Source organism: Pezoporus occidentalis, unplaced genomic scaffold (assembly GCF_034315485.1).
Source record: "Pezoporus occidentalis ecotype Australia unplaced genomic scaffold, CSIRO_AGI_Poc_V1 ctg178, whole genome shotgun sequence".
Classification (NCBI taxonomy): domain Eukaryota; kingdom Metazoa; phylum Chordata; class Aves; order Psittaciformes; family Psittacidae; genus Pezoporus; species Pezoporus occidentalis.
Window position 1 is genome coordinate 1,059,195 of NW_026913618.1, and position 16,709 is coordinate 1,075,903.

Here is a 16,709-nt window from a genome sequence, read left to right on the forward strand (position 1 = left end):
GCAACCATCTTGCTCCAGCATCCCTGGAGCAGGCACAGCAGACCCTGCTCCAAGCCTTGCCACATCCCCATCTCTGCATCCCACTGCATGGGCTGTGGGGTTTGTCCTGCAGCTGCAGAGCCCCAAGGGAACGTGATGGGCTGGAGACCAAGCCCCATCCATGTTGGCACATCCCAGCCGCTGGCCCTTGTTGCACACTGGGACGTGGCTGGCTCCTGCCTCAAACATGGCTGTGTATAAATCCCTGCAGCTTCTTTAGCCCATGGAGAGAGGTAGAGCTTGGTGTACGCAGGGAGCTTGGGGACACACGCACATGGGGGGTTGCAGGATGCAGAGCGGGTGCCCTGGGGTGCTGGGACGGGGGCAGACTGAAGGTCATGCTGCCGGGGGGACAGGGACAATGGGCCCTGACGCTGCGGCTGGTCCCCAGGTTCTCAGCTCTGCACCATGCAGCTCTTAATGGCAACACGGAGCTCATCTCGCTGCTGCTGGAGGCGCAGGCTGCGGTGGACATCAAGGACAACAAAGGCAAGTCCCTGGGTGCTGGCCGTGCCCCCCTGCCCCTCTGCAGGCTCTGGGTGCCCTGGCACGCCGGGGGGCTCACAGCCTGGCCGCACACAGGCATGCGGCCCCTGCACTACGCGGCTTGGCAAGGCAAGAAGGAGCCCATGAAGATGGTGCTGAAAGCAGGCTCCTCCGTGAACATCCCGTCGGATGAGGGGCAGATCCCCCTGCACTTGGCGGCGCAGCACGGGCACTACGACGTGGTACGGTGGGGCCGGCAGTGCCGGGGGGGCCCTGCTGCCCTCCCTGCCCTCGCCGAGCTGGGGTCTCGCTCCTCCGCAGTCAGAGATGCTCCTGCAGCACCAGTCCAACCCCTGCATCATGGACAACTCCGGGAAGACACCTCTGGACCTGGCGTGCGAGTTTGGGCGGGTCGGGGTAAGCGCTCACAGGGCTGGGGACACCAAGGGGAAGAGGATGGGGACATAGCGACGTCCCTGGGGATGCTGGAGCATCCTCGGGGAGCGCCGGGCAGCATCAGGGACGGGCAGTGGTGGGGACCCGGCCCTCTGCCTGCGCGCAGGGGGCAGGAGCAGGGCTGGGAGCGGGGCCGCGGCCGTGGCAGGCGGCTGAGCCGCCGTTGCAGCCCTGCTCCGTCTGTGCTCGCTGCTGCAGGTGGTGCAACTGCTCCTGAACAGCAACATGTGCGCGGCGCTGCTGGAGCCCAAGCCGGGGGACGCCACCGACCCCAACGGCACCAGCCCCCTGCACCTCGCCGCCAAGAACGGCCACATCGACATCATCCGGTGGGTGCCGCGGGCAGGGGGCAGCACCGGGAGCCGTGTGTGCATCCCCGCCCCCGGCTGAGCCCACCGCCTGCCCCGCTGCAGGCTGCTGCTCCAGGCGGGCATCGACATCAACCGGCAGACCAAGGCGGGCACGGCGCTGCATGAGGCGGCTCTCTGCGGCAAGACCGACGTGGTGCGGCTGCTGCTGGATGTAAGAACACCCCCCCCCCCCCGCCCCAGAGCGCTGCGGGATGGGGGTGACCCCGCAGATGGGGATGTAGCACGGAGTGTTCATAGACGGGAGGGTGCTGGGGGGGACAGGGAGCTGTCTTAGAGTGGTCCAAGAGGTCCGATGGGGTGGCAGAGAGGAGGACAGCGCCTTCCAAAGCTCTTTCCATGCTATTGCAGAGCGGGATCAATGCCCACGTCAGGAACACCTACAACCAAACGGCTCTGGACATCGTCAACCAGTTCACCACCAGCCAGGCCAGCAAGGAGATCAAGCAGATGCTGCGGGGTAGGGGGGGGACTGGGGATGGAGGGATGGAGCACCTCTCCTCTGAGGAATGGCTGAGAGAGTTGGGGTTGTTCAGCTTGGAGAAGAGAAGGCTTAGAGCAGCTTTCAGTTCTTAAGAGCGGCTTATAAGAAAGATGGGGAGAGACTTTTTAGCAGGGCCTGTTGCAATAGAATGAGGGGTGATGGTTTTAAACTGAAAGAGGGGGATAGAGCCTGGATGAGAGGGGAAATGCTCTTTATAATGAGGGTGGTGAAATACTGGCACAGGTGATGGAGGTGCCATCATCTGGGTGTGTTTTGAGCAGCCTGATGTAGTTGAAGACGTCCCTGCTCATTGCAGGGGGTTGGAACTGGACGAGCTTTAGGGTCCCTTCCAACCCAAACCGTTCCATGATTCCATTCCACGGGCACCCAGCGCCATTCCCGCTCTTCCCGCAGACGCTTCCGCCGCTCTGCAGGTCCGGGCCATCAAGGATTATTGCAACAACTACGACCTGACCAGCCTCAACGTGAAAGCCGGGGACGTGATCACGGTGAGTGCGGCCGGGGGGGCCGGGGGGCCCCGCTGGTGACACCGGCCCCTGACCCGGCCGTGCCCGCAGGTGCTGGAGCAGCACGCGGACGGGCGATGGAAGGGCTGCATCCACGACAACCGCACCGGCAACGACCGCGTCGGATACTTCCCCTCCAGCCTCGTCGAGGCCATAAGCAAGAGAACAGGCAAATAATTCCCTCCCTTCTCCATTCCTTGTGTGGGGCTGCTCCCAAACTGCAGCCCCAGGGAGCCCCGTTTCGCTCTGGTGGGGACTGGGGTGCTGGGGGTCAAACCCAGCTGAGGTGATGCCCTTGTCATGTATCTGGGGTCAGTGTCCCCCCCCATGTGCATGGTGATGGTGCCATGGAATGTGTGGGGTTGGTGTCCCCGTCATGTATGTGTGGTTGGTGCCGTTGCGTGCGTGGGCTTGATGTCCCTGCCATGTGCATGGGGACAGTGATGTTGAGTGTATGGGGTTGGTGTGCCCATCATGCATGTGGGGCCGGTGCCCTGTGAAGTCCATGGGGCTGATGTCCCCGTCAAGCGCATGGTGTCGGTGTCCCCACTGTGCATGTGGGGCTGGTGTCCCCATGGAGTGTGTGGGGTCACTGCCCCTGTTGTGCCTGTGGGTTCAATGTCCACCTGATGCACAGGGGGCTTGGTGCCAGCAGCCCCAGGTCTGGTGTTGGGCTTGGGGAGTCACTTGTGCACCAGGAGGTTGGTGCATGGGGAGAGCTGGGGACATCACTGCAGTCTGGGGGGACACTGTGCAGCGGTGGGGACACGGGACCTGGTGCTCAGGGTCTGAGCAGGGGTTGGGCAGTGATGCCAGGGACCTGGCACTGCCCCATGGGGAGCAGGGGCTGTCTCAGGGATCGGGCCCTGCTCCCCTGCCCTGCGGCTGCCTGTCCCCATCCCCATCCCTGTAGGTTACCTGTGGGATGTGTGGTCCCCCGTGGCTGTCCCCGCTGCCAGGAGCAGCACAGTGGGGCTGGTACCTCTGCAGGCAGCACTGGAAGGTCCCACATCAACCATCTTGCTCCCCACTGCCCGGCCCTACACGCTCTTGAGGGTGGCCACATCACTGGGGCATGGGTAGAGAATGGCACAGGGCTGCCATGTGCTGGCCAGGCAGGGGTAGAGCCACCCTCTATGTGTGGGTCATGCTGGTCCCACGGGATGAGGTTCAACGTGTGCGCTGTGTGCTGGTACCGTGGGATGAGATCCGTGGCTCCTGGGATGCCACTTGGCTCCGTAGCAGTGATTCCAGGGTGTGGGGGTCTGTAGCCACCCCATCGGCTGCAGCCCTGGGCTCTGTGCAGTGGGGCAGCAGCATGGGGCGCAGTGGGGTGGCTGCAGTAGCACTTGGCCAGCTGGGCACGGGGGTGCCAGCGCTGCAGCCCTTCCCTTCCCACGATGCCTTTGCGTGCCCCACATCCATGCCCTCATGGGGAGCCGCCGTGGGGCATTGGGATGTGCCATGGGCTGTGCCCTGCGCCGGGCTGGGCCCTGTGCTGAGCTCCCGCTGCTGCTCCTTGGCTCCGCATCGGTTCCGTCTCGCTTCTGGCTTCTCCACGTCCCTTTGGTGACTTTTTTTTGTTCGCTGCTTTGGTTTTTTCCCCTTTTCTTTCTCTGTTCTTTGGGTTTATTTCCGTTTCTCTGGTGGCGCTGAGCGGGTCTCGGTTATTTTGATTCTTTTCATTTTGTCTCTTGTTATGTTTTATTATCAGGTTCATGGGAGACTGTAACAATCCCCCAACAGTACCAAAAGATCCCGCTCCCGGCTTACGGGGCTGCTGTGCTAAACGGTGACGCCTCGTCCCATCCGTTCCATTCCCTGCCTCCACCTCCACCTCCACCACCACATTCCCATCAGACTCTTTTCAGTTCCTTTGGCTATCACAGGCTCTCCCCTAGCAGTGCCGACGAGCCGCCTTACGGACAAGGTAGTTCACCGCTCGCTTCGTGCTCTCGATGGATTTCTTTCTTTGCCTTTAACGTGTGGATCGAGTCTTTTCTCTCTGCTCGGCCTCTTCCCCCCCTCCCTTTGCCATGCTGCGGTGGGCCGTGCGCAGGCGTGTGCGAGTGCGTGCACGTGGGTGTGCATGCAGGCGTGGGCATGCGTGTGTGTGTGCGTGCATGCAGGCGTGTGCGTGCGCAGATGCGTGTACACGTGCATGTCCCTTCCACTGCACCCCCTCGCCAGCGCTGCTGTAGCACGGCGGGGCCCATGGCGCTGCTGTTGGGATATCCCCAGTGCCCCACGTCCCACCCGCAGCATCCCAGTGACCCCCATCCCACCGTTCCATGTCCCACATCCCACCTGCAGCATCCCAGTGACCCCCATCCCACCATCCCATGTCCCACATCCCACCTGCAGCATCCCAGTGACCCCCATCCCACGATCCCATGTCCCACATCCCACCCGCAGCACCCCAGTGACCCCCATCCCACCATCCCATGTCCCACATCCCACTTGCACCATCCAATGTTCTCCATCCCACCCGCAGCATCCCAGTGACCCCCATCCCACCGTTCCGTGTCCCACATCCCACTTGCACCATCCTGCGTCCCGCATCCCACCCACACCTCCCCAGTGTCCCGCATCCCATCCTCCCTACCCCAGTGTTCCCCATCCCACCCACAGCACCCCAGTATCCCACATCCCACCCTCATCACCCTGGGGCCCATACCCCACCCACACCTCCCTGGTGTCCCCCATCCCACCCACAGCACGCTGCAGCCCCTGCTCTTCTTCCCACCCTGCCCCTGTGCATGGGGACCCCCAAAACCACTCTCCAGGCCCCGTGCCCAGCTGGGAGCCACGGGCACAGGGACCCTCTGCCTGTTGCAGCCTCTCCCACCGAGTGTTTGGCACCCCATGAGCAGCTCGAACTGGGCTGGGGCTGTGGTGCTGGGGCTGCTCTCGTGGGGGATGCTCTCGGGGCTGGCTCAGGGCTCAGCTAAACACTGGGGACCATCGCTGTGCGTGGGCAGGTGATGGGTGCTGCAGGTCTATGTGTTGAGCAGGTATTTGGTGGGGGGTCTGCATTGTGCAGCCCATGCCATGCCCTGGGGGCTGCCGCCGGTTCTCTGGCACCGGCGGTGTTTGCCTGAGCCCCAGTGGTGCTGGTGCTGTGGGTTGCATTGGGAGAGCACTGGGCTGGCTGTGCTGGCGATGGAGACAAGGGAGCAGAACCTTTCCCCTAGGGTTTCTCTCGGTGCTGGGTTGCACAGAGCTTTACCCCAGCAGCGCGGTGCGGCTTAGGGATGTCCCGTCGTGATCGTGGTGTGGCCATTTGTCCCCTTGGTGCTTCTTCAGTGACTGCATCACCTCGGACCATCCCCCTGACTGCTAACGGGGAGAAGGGCTTAAGGAATTGAAGCAGGCGGTGTTGGGGTGGCAATGACTGAAGCTGGTGTTGGGGCTGTGGCAGTGCCAAGCTTCCCAGGGCTCGTGTCCATCTCATCTGGTGCTGGTTTGAGCTGTGCTCTCTCCGTGGCCATCCCTGTTGGCCCTGGTGCGAGCAGGAGGTGGCAGAGGTGGGCAGTGCGGTGAGCTGGTGATGGAGCGGTGCTTCGGGGTGGCTGGATTCTCTCACCCACTGCTGCGTCACTGGTTGCCATGGGGCACCCTGGGGGGCACAGGGGGGGTTCAGCTCTCATTTCTGACCCCACACAGCCCCTGTGTCCTCCCTCAGATGGGTGCAGGCAGCCGCGAGGGCATGGCCAGCATCATCTTGGCCCATTGACAGGGAGGTGGGAACCCTGGTCCCCGCTGCTCAACTTTGCTTCCCTGCACTGGGTCGTGTCCCCATCCTGTTCTGTACAGGGACAACACGGTCCCTGTGCTCTGCCCGGGCTGAGCTGGGGCACTGGGGAATCCTGGCATAGGTCTGGCAGCAGGGAAGGGAGATGCCCTGTGTGATGGGGTCACCGTCACCCTATGGCAGCTGTTTGGGGGGTACCAGCCCCTGGGACAGCGCTGGCACCCCTGGGCACGGCTGGGGACCCCACACCTTCACTGCATGTAGCAGTGATAGGCCCCAGGGCCCCGGGTCGCCTCGTCCCGTGCCACACCGCTGCGAGCCCGAGCGCACGGAGCCACGCACGCCTGATGGCTGCTCTCTCTGCTCTGCCACCAAGGGTCCCGCGGGGCCGACATGAGCCCATCGCACCTCTCGCCGTCGCAGGGCGGATCGGCTGCACCGGCTCCCACCGAGGAGATCTGGGTGCTGCGGAAACCCTTCACAGGTACGACCCTCCCTGTGCCCATGGTGGCGGGACACGGTGCGCCCCGTCCTGGCCACGGCGTCCGGTGCCCTCATGGCATCTCCTCTCTGTGCAGGTGGGGACCGCAGCAGCCTGGGCAGCACGGGCAGCGTGGCCTCGGCGCGCAGCTCAGGCAGCGGGCAGAGCGCGGGCAGCGGGGCGCATGCCCTGCACGCCGGCTCGGAAGGTGTCAAGGTAAGAGGAGCCCCGAGGTGGCTGTGCCAGCCCCTGGTGGCACTCGGCTCCGGGCCGGGCACTGGCACTGGTGCGGGTGTTTGCTGCCCTGGCAGCTGCCCTTGGTCCCTGATGGGATTGATGCTCAGATGGGTCCTGTAGGTTCTACCCACACCCAGAGCGTCACTGATGGTAGCCACCAGAGTGTCCGCTCCAGGATGCAAGCTTAGACCTGGCACGACGTCCTGCTGTGCTTCAGGGGCTGCCCGTGCATGCAGGATCCTGCTAAAGCTGTGTGCTGTGTCTCTGCTGCCACTTGCAGGGTCCCTCTGCACTGCACTGCACACTGCTGGCGTGCTGCCCACTGCAGCTCCACACTGCATGGAGCATCTGCCTGCTGCTGCCAGCACACAGCACACTGCACACTGTGAACTGCTGCCAGCACGTCGCTCACTGCATCCTGATGCTGCTGCTGGCACATTGCCCACTGCATCCTGATGCTGCTGTTGGCATATTTCCCACTGCATCCTGATGCTGCTGTTGGCATATTTCCCACTGCGTCCTGATGCTGCTGTTGGCATATTTCCCACTGCATCCTGATGCTGCTGCTGGCACGTTGCTCACTGCATCCTGATGCTGCTGCTGGCACATTGCCCACTGCATCCTGATGCTGCTGCCAGCACACGTTGCTCACTGCATCCTAATGCTACTGCCAGCATGTTGCCCACTGCATCCTGATGCTGCTGTTGGCATATTTCCCACTGCATCCTGATGCTGCTGTTGGCACGTTGCCCGCTGCATCCTGATGCTGCTGCCGCCATGTTGCCCACTGCATCCTGATGCTGCTGCCAGCACACGTTGCTCACTGCATCCTGATGTTGCTGCCAGCATGTTGCCCACTGCATCCTGATGCTGCTGTTGGCACGTTGCCCGCTGCATCCTGATGCTGCTGCCGCCATGTTGCCCACTGCATCCTGATGCTGCCATTGGCATTCTGCCCACTGCATCCTGATGCTGCTGCCGGCACGTTGTGCTTTGTGCAGCACCGTGGGGTGTCCTGGCCTGAGGCACCCACGACCCCATCTCCCCCGGCATCCTGCCTTAGTGCTGCTGGGCACTGAGGTCGGTGTAGGCTCTGCTTTGCACTGGGGGTCCCCCCTCCACCAGCCTGTGCCGGGTTCGTGCCGGGCTGGATTCGGGGCGCCGCGGGCGCTCGCTGCCTGCCAGGCACCATCTGTGCTGCTGCCGCTCTCCCCGCCGCAGCCTGGATCCGCTGCGCCTCTCCCTGCCCACCCTCGCCCGGGCGCAGCACCCGCAGCGGCACCGGCAGCACCCGCCTCACTCCTGCCTGCTCTTCCTCCCTTTCCCGGGGTGTTTTTCAGCTGCTGGCAACCGTCCTTTCCCAGAAGGCTTCTGCGCAAGAGTGTGCCGTGGGCGATGGGCCGGCCAAGGCGCAGGACATCCCCGCAGGTGCGTGCTGCCGGAGCAGGAGCAGCCCTGGCCCTGCCGCGGGCGCGCCGTGGATCCAGGGATCTGTCTTTTTGTTTTATTGCCACGGCGCCCGTCGCCAGAAGGAAAACGTGTGGGTAAAAAATGACTCTGTCGCCTTTCGGCTGCTGCCAGGCCTTCTCCTGCCTCGGTTAGTGGGGGCCCCGTGGGGGGGGTAGGGGGGCGGCGCGGCGGGCAGGGGACGGCAGCGTTCCTCCCCGGCCCCTTCCCTTCCCCTGGCCCCCCACCAGCCCCACCGGAGTCCCAGCCGGGGCCGGCACCAACAACCGGGGGGGGTGGTGGGGTTGAGGGCTGGGGGCTGCCCTGGCAGCGGGGAGCACGGGCACGGCACGGGGGAGGCAGAAGCTTTGTGGGGGGGACCAGATGGGAGATGCTCATGCGAGGAGGATGCACACGTGGGAGATGAGCGTGGGGGGATGCTCGGGCTGCGGAGATGCACATGCAGCGGGGATGGGAGCCTGGGAGGGAGGGATGTGAACACGGGGAGGGGGATACATGCACAGAGGGGATGCACGTATAGAGGGGGTGAACACACACGGAGGGGATGCGCACACAGAGGGGAGATGCACATACACAGAGGGGATGCACACGTTGCTGGAGGAGGGGGAAAGCACATACTGGAGAGGAGGATGCACACGCAAGTGGGATGCAGACGTGAGGGAGATGCACACAGCAGAGAGATGCACATGTGAAGAGGATGCCCACGCAAGTGGGATGCAGTTGCCAGAGGGATGCACATGCAAGGAGGATGCACACGCACAGAGGCACATTGGATACACGCACACAGACACACATCGGACGCACACGCGCACACATGGGATGTACACATTGGATGCACACGCACACACATCGGATGTACACATTGGATGCACACGCACACACATCGGATGCACGCAACGGATGCACACATGCAGGGAGGATGCAATTCCCAGCCAGGGGAAGGGGCTGCTCTTGCTGATTCTCATCAGAAATAGGAGGCAGGAACTTATGGGCAGCCCTCGTCACCCCCAGGGCTGGCAAAGGCACGAGCTGGAGGGTGGGTGGGCACTGGGGGGCCCTGGGGGACAGGACAGTGTGTGCTGCTGGGCCCCTAGGGATGCAGCGGGTGGATGAGCCCCGTCACTCAGTGGCATGGCTGGAGCAGGGATGGAGGCTTTGGGCAGCCAGGAAACCTGCCCTAAAGGGGTTCTGGCTGGGTCCCTCTGCTCAGGGCTGCACTGGATGGAGAGTCCTGCAGCACCAGGGCTGGGCTGGGGGCTCGCAGCAGTGCCATAGCATTTGGGAGCTGTGTGCACCATGGTGCTGGAGGCCCATGCCAGTGCAGCCAGCCTTGCCAGGATGGAATGACAGGGCTGCCTGGCAGTGACAGTGCCTGGGCACAGTGCCCTGCACCACCCCTGCCCATCCCAAGGGAACAGACCCTATGCAGGGCACCCCGGGGTGCTCGGGACTGCTGTGCCGGGTGGGTGCCACTGCCCCATGCCTGCCCTGGGGGCCATGGCGGTGGCACCCACGGGTGTCCAGCCCCGGTGACCGGTGACTCCCCGGTAGGTGCCTCGAGGTCGCAGAGCGTGGCCAGCTCCCCATACACCCCCCAGCCCCCCGCCGAGCCCCAGCTGAAGAAAATGGAGCCACCATCAGAGGGGAAGGTGAGTGGGGGCCACTGGGCTGGGGAGACCCTGGGGAGGGGGGCACAGGTCCAGCACCCATCACCGCAGGTGGCAGCCCTGTGATGCTGGCACGGCTCTGGTGCCTTTGCTGTGCCATGAACCAGTGCTGTGAGTGACCCCATGGCCCCAGCCCCTGCACACCCCATGGCACAGACCCTGCTGGCACACGGATGAATGCGGGGGCAGCCCAGGTTATGGGTCCCCATCCCTGGGGGCTGCCCTGAGCCTTGCTGTCCCTCTCGCTGCCCCAGAGCTCGGAGGCCGTGTACCAGTGGCTCTGCAAGTTCCAGCTGCAGCTCTATGCACCCAACTTCATCAACGCCGGTTACGACATCACCACCATCAGCCGCATGACGCCCGAGGTGAGCCCATGGGCTGGCGGTGCCACGGGGAGGGTGGCCCAGTGGTGTGGGGTGGCCCTGACCCCTCGCTCTGCCCCAGGACCTCACGGCCATCGGTGTCACCAAGCCGGGGCACAGGAAGAAGATTGCGTCTGAGATCAACAACCTCAGCATCCCCGAGTGGCTGCCGGAGTACAAACCGGTAGGGGCTGCGTGGGGACAGGGATGGGGAAGCCGCATCCAGGGTGGTAACTGGTCCCCTGCACCCTGTCCCCTTTGGGCAAGGGTGGCAGAGGGGGATGAGCCTGGGCAGTGCCTGATGGTGCCAACATCAAGGTGAAACAGGGGAGATTTAGGTTGGATATAAAGAAGCTCTTCCCTGTGAGGGTGCTGAGGCGCTGGCACAGGGTGCCCAGAGAAGCTGTGGCTGCTCCATCCCTGGCAGTGCTCAAGTTGGACACAGGGGCTTGGAGCAAGCTGCTCTAGTGGAAGGGGTCCCTGCTTGGAGCTGGAGGAGCTTTAAGGTCCAGCAGGATGGGATCACCACCATGACATGGGTGCTGTGCTGCCAGCCAGCACTGAGCTGTGCCCCGTGTACCCCCCAGGCCAACCTGGCGCTGTGGCTCTCCATGATCGGCCTGTCCCAGTACTACAAGGTGCTGGTGGAGAACGGCTACGAGAACATCGACTTCATCACCGACATCACCTGGGAGGACCTGCAGGAGATCGGCATCACCAAGCTGGGTAAGGTCCGGTGCTGCTGCGCCCGCTGCGGTGCCTCCATCCCCGGTGGCGATGCTGATGCCCCCGTGCCACCCCCAGGCCACCAGAAGAAGCTGATGCTGGCGGTGAAGAAGCTGGCGGAGCTGCAGCGCGCCGAGATGGGCAAGTACGAGCCGGGCACGTTGAAGAGGAAGGCGGGCGCCGCGGCGTGCCCGGAGGTGCTGGCCATCGAGTCCCCCCCACCGGAGCCTCCCGAGTGCCAGTCACCCAAGATGACCACGTTCCAGGACAGCGAGCTCAGCAGTGAGCTGCAGGTGGCCATGACGGCCGAGGGCCCCGAGGAGCCCGCGGAGAAGGCGGCGAACCCGGCGGGCCCGGTGACGGGGCTGGGCGGCCGCGCCAGGGTGATGAGCAGCTCGCAGGAGCTGCTGGGGGACGGCCCCCGCGGTGCCCCCGCCGCGGCCATCTCCAAGAGCCAGGAGTACCTGGCCGATGGGGCTGGCGAGGGCCAACCCGTGCCGCACAAGGAGGGGCGGCCGCCACGCCACGGCCACCCGGTGAAGCGCGCCAGCGTGCCGCCCGTGCCCGGCAAGCCCCGGCAGCCCTTCCCTGCCGCCAGCGGGCAGCTGACACCGCCGCAGACCCCCGGCAAGCCGCGTCCCCCGTCCCCGCAGGGCCCATCGGTGCCGCACGCCACCGCTAAGGTGAAGCCGACCCCGCAGCTCCTGCCACCGGGGGAGCGCCCCGCGTCGCCGCGCTCGCTGCCGCAATCGCCCACGCACCGCGGCTTCGCCTATGTCCTGCCGCAGCCCGCCGAGGGCGAGGGCAGCCCCGCGGCCGTGCCCGTGCTGCCGGTGTCGGTGCCGGTGCTGTGCCTGCCGCCCGCGGGCGAGGGCGAGGAGGAGCCGGGCCGGCCGAAGAAGCGGGCGCACAGCCTGAACCGCTACGCGGCCTCCGACAGCGAGCAGGAGCGGGACGAGCTGCTGGTGCCCGACGCGGGGCCCTACGCCACGGTGCAGCGGCGCGTGGGGCGCAGCCACTCGGTGCGGGCCCCCGCTGGCGGCGACAAGAACGTCAACCGCAGCCAGTCCTTCGCCGTCCGGCCCAAGAAGAAGGGGCCGCCGCCGCCACCGCCGAAGCGCTCCAGCTCCGCCATCTCCAGTGCCGGCATGGCCGAGGACTTCCCCAAGGATGGCGAAGGAGAGGCGGCCACCAGGGCCCCCACCGCCGCCGATGGGGAGAGCAGCCGCGAGCAGCGTCGGGCCAGCGACCTGGGCGGCAGCGTGGACACGGGCAGCGCGGGCAGCGTGCGCAGCATCGCGGCCATGCTGGAGATGTCCTCCATCGGTGGTGGTGCGCGGGCGCTGGCGCTGCAGAAGCCACACGGGGCCCCGGTGCCGGCCAAGGCGCCCGATGGCTACTACCTGCAGCCGGGACCCCCGCCGGGCAGCCCCGACCGCGCGCGCGTGGCCACCGTCCTGGCCACCGTCAAGCACAAGGAGGCCATCGGGCTGGATGGGGAGGTGGTGAACCGGCGCCGGACCATCAGCGGCCCCGTCACCGGGCTGGTGGCAGCCGCCCGCCGCGAGCGCGCCGACAGCGTGCGGTCAGAGACGGGCACCGACGGTGCCGGCGAGCGGCTGCGGGTGGAGCGCGGCGGCTCCCCCGACGGCATCCCCTTCGCCGAGGAGGGCACCCTCACCATCAAGCAGCGGCCGCGGCCGCTGGGGCCAGCGCGGGGCGAGGCGGGCGAGGGGCTGTCCCCAGCGCACCGCCACGGGGACCTGGCCAAGGTGGAGGCCAGCGCCACGCTCAAGCGCCGGATCCGGGCCCGGCAGAGCCAGCAGGATGGAGTCCGCTTTGTGCTCACCGAGTCTGACACCGTCAAGCGCCGGCCCAAGGCCAAGGACAAGGAGCCGGCGCTGGAACCGGCCTCGCTCGCCGTCTACCAGAACGGCACCGGCACCGTGAAGCGGCGGCCGGCCTCGGAGCTGAGCGGGGCTGAGCCTCCCGCCACCCCACCGCCCGCTGCCCGCACCGATGGCCCCGACTACGCCGCGCCACCCGTCGAGCACAAGAAGCCCTTCAAGCCGCCGGTGTCCCCCAAGCCCGTGCTGGCTCAGCTGCCGCAGAAGGTCCCCGGGCCACCCGCACCGGTCCCCAAAAAGGTGCCCATCCCGAGCCCCGGCAGCCCAGGTAGGTGCCAACCCCCCCCCCCCGGCTCCCCAGTGGGGTGGCACCGCGCATCCCACCACCCCTGTGCCCCTTCTCTCCGCAGAGGTGAAGCGGGTCCATGGCACGCCGCCGCCGGTGTCCCCCAAGCCCACGCCGCCCCCCACGGCGCCGAAGCCCCCCAAGCCCCACGCCGCCATCCAGTCGGTGAGCGCCGGCTCGACGCCGACCCCGTCACCAGCACGGCAGCTGGGTGCCGGCACGGCCAAGCCGTCCAGCACGCCGCCCTCGCTGTGCTCCAGCCCCGCCAAGCCGCTGTCGCCCGGCGCGCAGCCCGTGCCGGTGAAGCCGCCGCGCTCCGCCATCGCCAGCCCTTCCGTTGACAGCGCCGGCTCCGAGCTGGCGCAGCAGAAGCTGGAGGAGACGAGCGCGTCCCTGGCCGCGGCGCTGCAGGCTGTGGAGGAGAAGATCAAGCAGGAGGACAGTCAAGCGCCAGAGTAAGAACTGAGGGTGGCCGGTGACAATGGGGAGCGCGTGGGGCTGTGATGGGCATGGGGATGGAGGGGGACAGGAGGTAATGGGGGTTTGGGCTGTGCCACCATGGTGGGAGCGGGCCTGTGCTGGGGTGACGTTGGAAGGATGCTCTTCAAGAGCATCACGAGCCTTTGGTTGGAACCGTGTTGAGGAGGTGACCCTGGAGAGGGCACCAGTTCCAGGGCAGAATGGGCAGGGATACCCGGGCACTGCGTGCACTGTCTTGGAGAGGTGGCAATGGAGAACCTTGAACTGGAGCGTATTGGGGCTGGGTTGGACCCATGGGAAGGTGACACTGGGGAACGTGGTGCTGGAGCAGAACAGACAGGGAGATCTGGCACGTGGGTGCACTGTCTTAGAGAGGTGACATTAGGGGACCATAAATCAGAGCATGGACCCAGCCACGCAGTGATGCTGGGGAGGTGACACTGAGGAGGTGACCCTGGGGACCTGGGGCTGAGCTCTGCAGGGCAGAAGGGGCAGGAGGGACACGGCATGGAGCAGAGAGGGGGTGTACAGTGCAATTGCCCCCGTACACGTCCATGACCTATCCCCACCTCTCACCCAGCTCTGCCGCGGAGTCGAAGAGCACCGTGAGCATCCTGGACGACATCGGCAGCATGTTCGACGACCTGGCGGACCAGCTGGATGCCATGCTGGAGTGAGGGGCGCCAGGGCCCCCCGAACCTCAGGGCTTACGTGGGCACAAGGGCACAACGATCCACGACCCCCCCCAACCCCGGCCCCGCCGCCCTCCTCCCCGTCCCCTTTGTACAGCCGTCCCCTCCCGGACATCCCGTCCCTCGGGGTTTGCACAAAGAAGAAGATACCTCAGGATTGTGCTCACGGACTCGGCGCGGCTCCGGCAGAGCTTTTTGCAGCAGCAAAAAACCAACCCAACACCAGAAGCAGCAAAGCAGCGCATCCCGGACGGACACGGTGCCGGTGAGGGGGGGGGGGGGGTCCTCGACAGCCCCGGTGCCGCGGCCCACCGCGAATGTAGCACAAGCCCTGCCTGGCGCGGCGGCCCCGGCGCCGTGTGCCACCGGCCGATGGCACCGCGGGTGACGGCTCCGGGTGGGCAAATGCACTTGGGTTTCTTTTCTCCTCATTTCTTTTAACTCTTCCTTTGTCAGTGCTCTTCCTTCCCCCTCCGCTGCGGTCGGCGGCGGCGCAGGGGCCGGGGCTGCCGCCCCATGGAGGGATGCTGGGGGGCAGCGGGACGTGCCCCTGCCCGGCCCCTCCTCGCAAAGGGGGGGACAGGACAGTGATAAGCTATAAAGAAGTATTAATTTATTGGAGGGGAAGGAAAGAAAGATATAAAGCAGATTTCCCTCCCCCTTCACACCCCCTCCCCAGATAATAAAAAGAATAAACTTTAACAAATATATATTTAAAAGATTTAAAAGTATTAGCAATTATATATAAAGCAGTTTAAAAGAAATCAAGAGAAAACTGGATTTTAGCTTGAGAAGAAGAAGAAGAAGAAACAAAACACTATTAGATTATTACTAAGCTGTGTGTCTTGTGGCAAACTCATTCTCCGAGTAGCACAATATTTACCTGTTCTCCGGGTGGAAGGCTCGTGCAAGCGGTTTCGTTCCGTTGGGATTCAGTGTCGGCGTCTTTCTGTTCTGCTCCACCGTTCCGAACTCAAAGGATGTGCCTTGTTTTCTGGAGGTTTTTGTTACTCCTTCTCCTGGAGGTGGTTCATTTCCTTTGGAGCGTCTTCAGGCTTGGGTTGGGTTTCTTTCTATCCGTTCCTTATGGCATCCGTTGGGGTGTGCGTGGGGTGTCTGTGTGCGTGTGAGCGTGCGTGTGCTTCGGGTGTTCATCCCGGTGTATATTCCTGTATAAACTGGAGTTGGAGTCTGGTTCAGTCGCTTGAGTCCTGATGAATGCATCTCTCTGCTTGTGGGGTCCAAAGTGTTGCTGGTCCTTTCTTTACCAGAGCCTACGCAGTGGTCTCCATCCCCCTGCCTTCTTCCTCCTCTTCCTCTCTATCCGCCCCCTTGCCCTCTGCCCTCCCTCCCGTTGTGGTCGCTGATCCAGATGTGTTTGGCACAACTTTGGCATTTCTTTACAAAAGAGGAAAAAAAAAAACCAACCAAAAAAAAAAAGACAAAAAAGACTTTAAAAATAGCAAAAAAAAATAATAATAATGATAAAAAAAAAATCACTCGCCTGAAAATATCTGTTGAAAAAGAAAAAAAAAATGATGTATCTAAACCAGAAATCCCCATAAAGTTCTACATGATGGATATATACATATATATATTTTTTATGATTAAGTTATGGACTCTGTATCGTATCCCATCTGTCGAGCTATGCATCTTGGTGCTTCTCCCCGCTCTCCTGTGCTTAGATTTCACCTCTACTCGTCTTATTCTTCCTATTCTGAATAGTAGGTGGCTCGTGGTGCTGTGAAGAAGTTTGCTCCTATACCAAGTCTGGCAACAACTATTTAAAGAAAAATAAAAGAAACTAAAACCCTGCGGGCTGCCAGCACTGTTTGCGTCCAGGGCAGCAGCAATGGGGTGAGATGGAGCCTGTGGGTGCTATGGGTGCTGTGTCGTGGTGGGTGTTGCACTGTGAGGCGCAACACTGGGGTGGGTGACAACAGCAGCAACCATGGGGCAAGCCCCAGCATGGAGACTGGGGGAGAATGGATTGAGCAGCCCCTTGGTCAGCCTGAAGGAGACCTTAGAGCAGCTCCAGTGCCTAAACAGGCTACAGGAACCTGGAGAGGGGCTTTGGACAAGGGCACATAGGGACAGGACAAAGGGAATGGCTTTAACCTGCCAGAGGGGAGACTGAGAGGAGCTCTTAGGCAGAAGCTCTTCCCTGTGAGGGTGCTGAGGCGCTGGCACAGGGTGCCCAGAGAAGCTGTGGCTGCCCCATCCCTGGCAGTGTTCAAGGCCAGGTTGGACACAGGGCCTTGGAGCAAGCTGCTCCAGTGGAAGGTGTCCC

General features: G+C 63.8%; 1 protein-coding gene across 3 annotated transcripts in view; it reads left to right on the forward strand.

Annotated features, from left to right (window-relative positions):
- CASKIN1 (CASK interacting protein 1) overlaps positions 1–16,232 on the forward strand; it is a 31,072-nt gene extending 14,840 nt beyond the window's left edge. Inside the window, exons 3-21 of one of the 3 annotated variants that reach the window (XM_062614782.1) lie at positions 431–528; positions 622–767; positions 847–942; positions 1,180–1,310; positions 1,395–1,503; positions 1,701–1,809; positions 2,248–2,342; positions 2,412–2,529; positions 4,075–4,290; positions 6,491–6,598; positions 6,693–6,811; positions 8,173–8,260; positions 9,851–9,948; positions 10,221–10,331; positions 10,411–10,512; positions 10,916–11,054; positions 11,133–13,229; positions 13,312–13,702; positions 14,308–16,232. In XM_062614782.1, coding sequence (XP_062470766.1) covers positions 431–528; positions 622–767; positions 847–942; positions 1,180–1,310; positions 1,395–1,503; positions 1,701–1,809; positions 2,248–2,342; positions 2,412–2,529; positions 4,075–4,290; positions 6,491–6,598; positions 6,693–6,811; positions 8,173–8,260; positions 9,851–9,948; positions 10,221–10,331; positions 10,411–10,512; positions 10,916–11,054; positions 11,133–13,229; positions 13,312–13,702; positions 14,308–14,404 — 4,468 coding nt within the window. In that variant the 3' untranslated portion in view covers positions 14,405–16,232. Of the gene's footprint in view, positions 1–430; positions 529–621; positions 768–846; positions 943–1,179; positions 1,311–1,394; positions 1,504–1,700; positions 1,810–2,247; positions 2,343–2,411; positions 2,530–4,074; positions 4,291–6,490; positions 6,599–6,692; positions 6,812–8,172; positions 8,310–9,850; positions 9,949–10,220; positions 10,332–10,410; positions 10,513–10,915; positions 11,055–11,132; positions 13,230–13,311; positions 13,703–14,307 lie in introns of all 3 variants that reach the window. The other 2 variants (XM_062614784.1, XM_062614783.1) reach the window with 2 other exon arrangements.
- Positions 16,233–16,709: the final 477 nt, after the last annotated feature.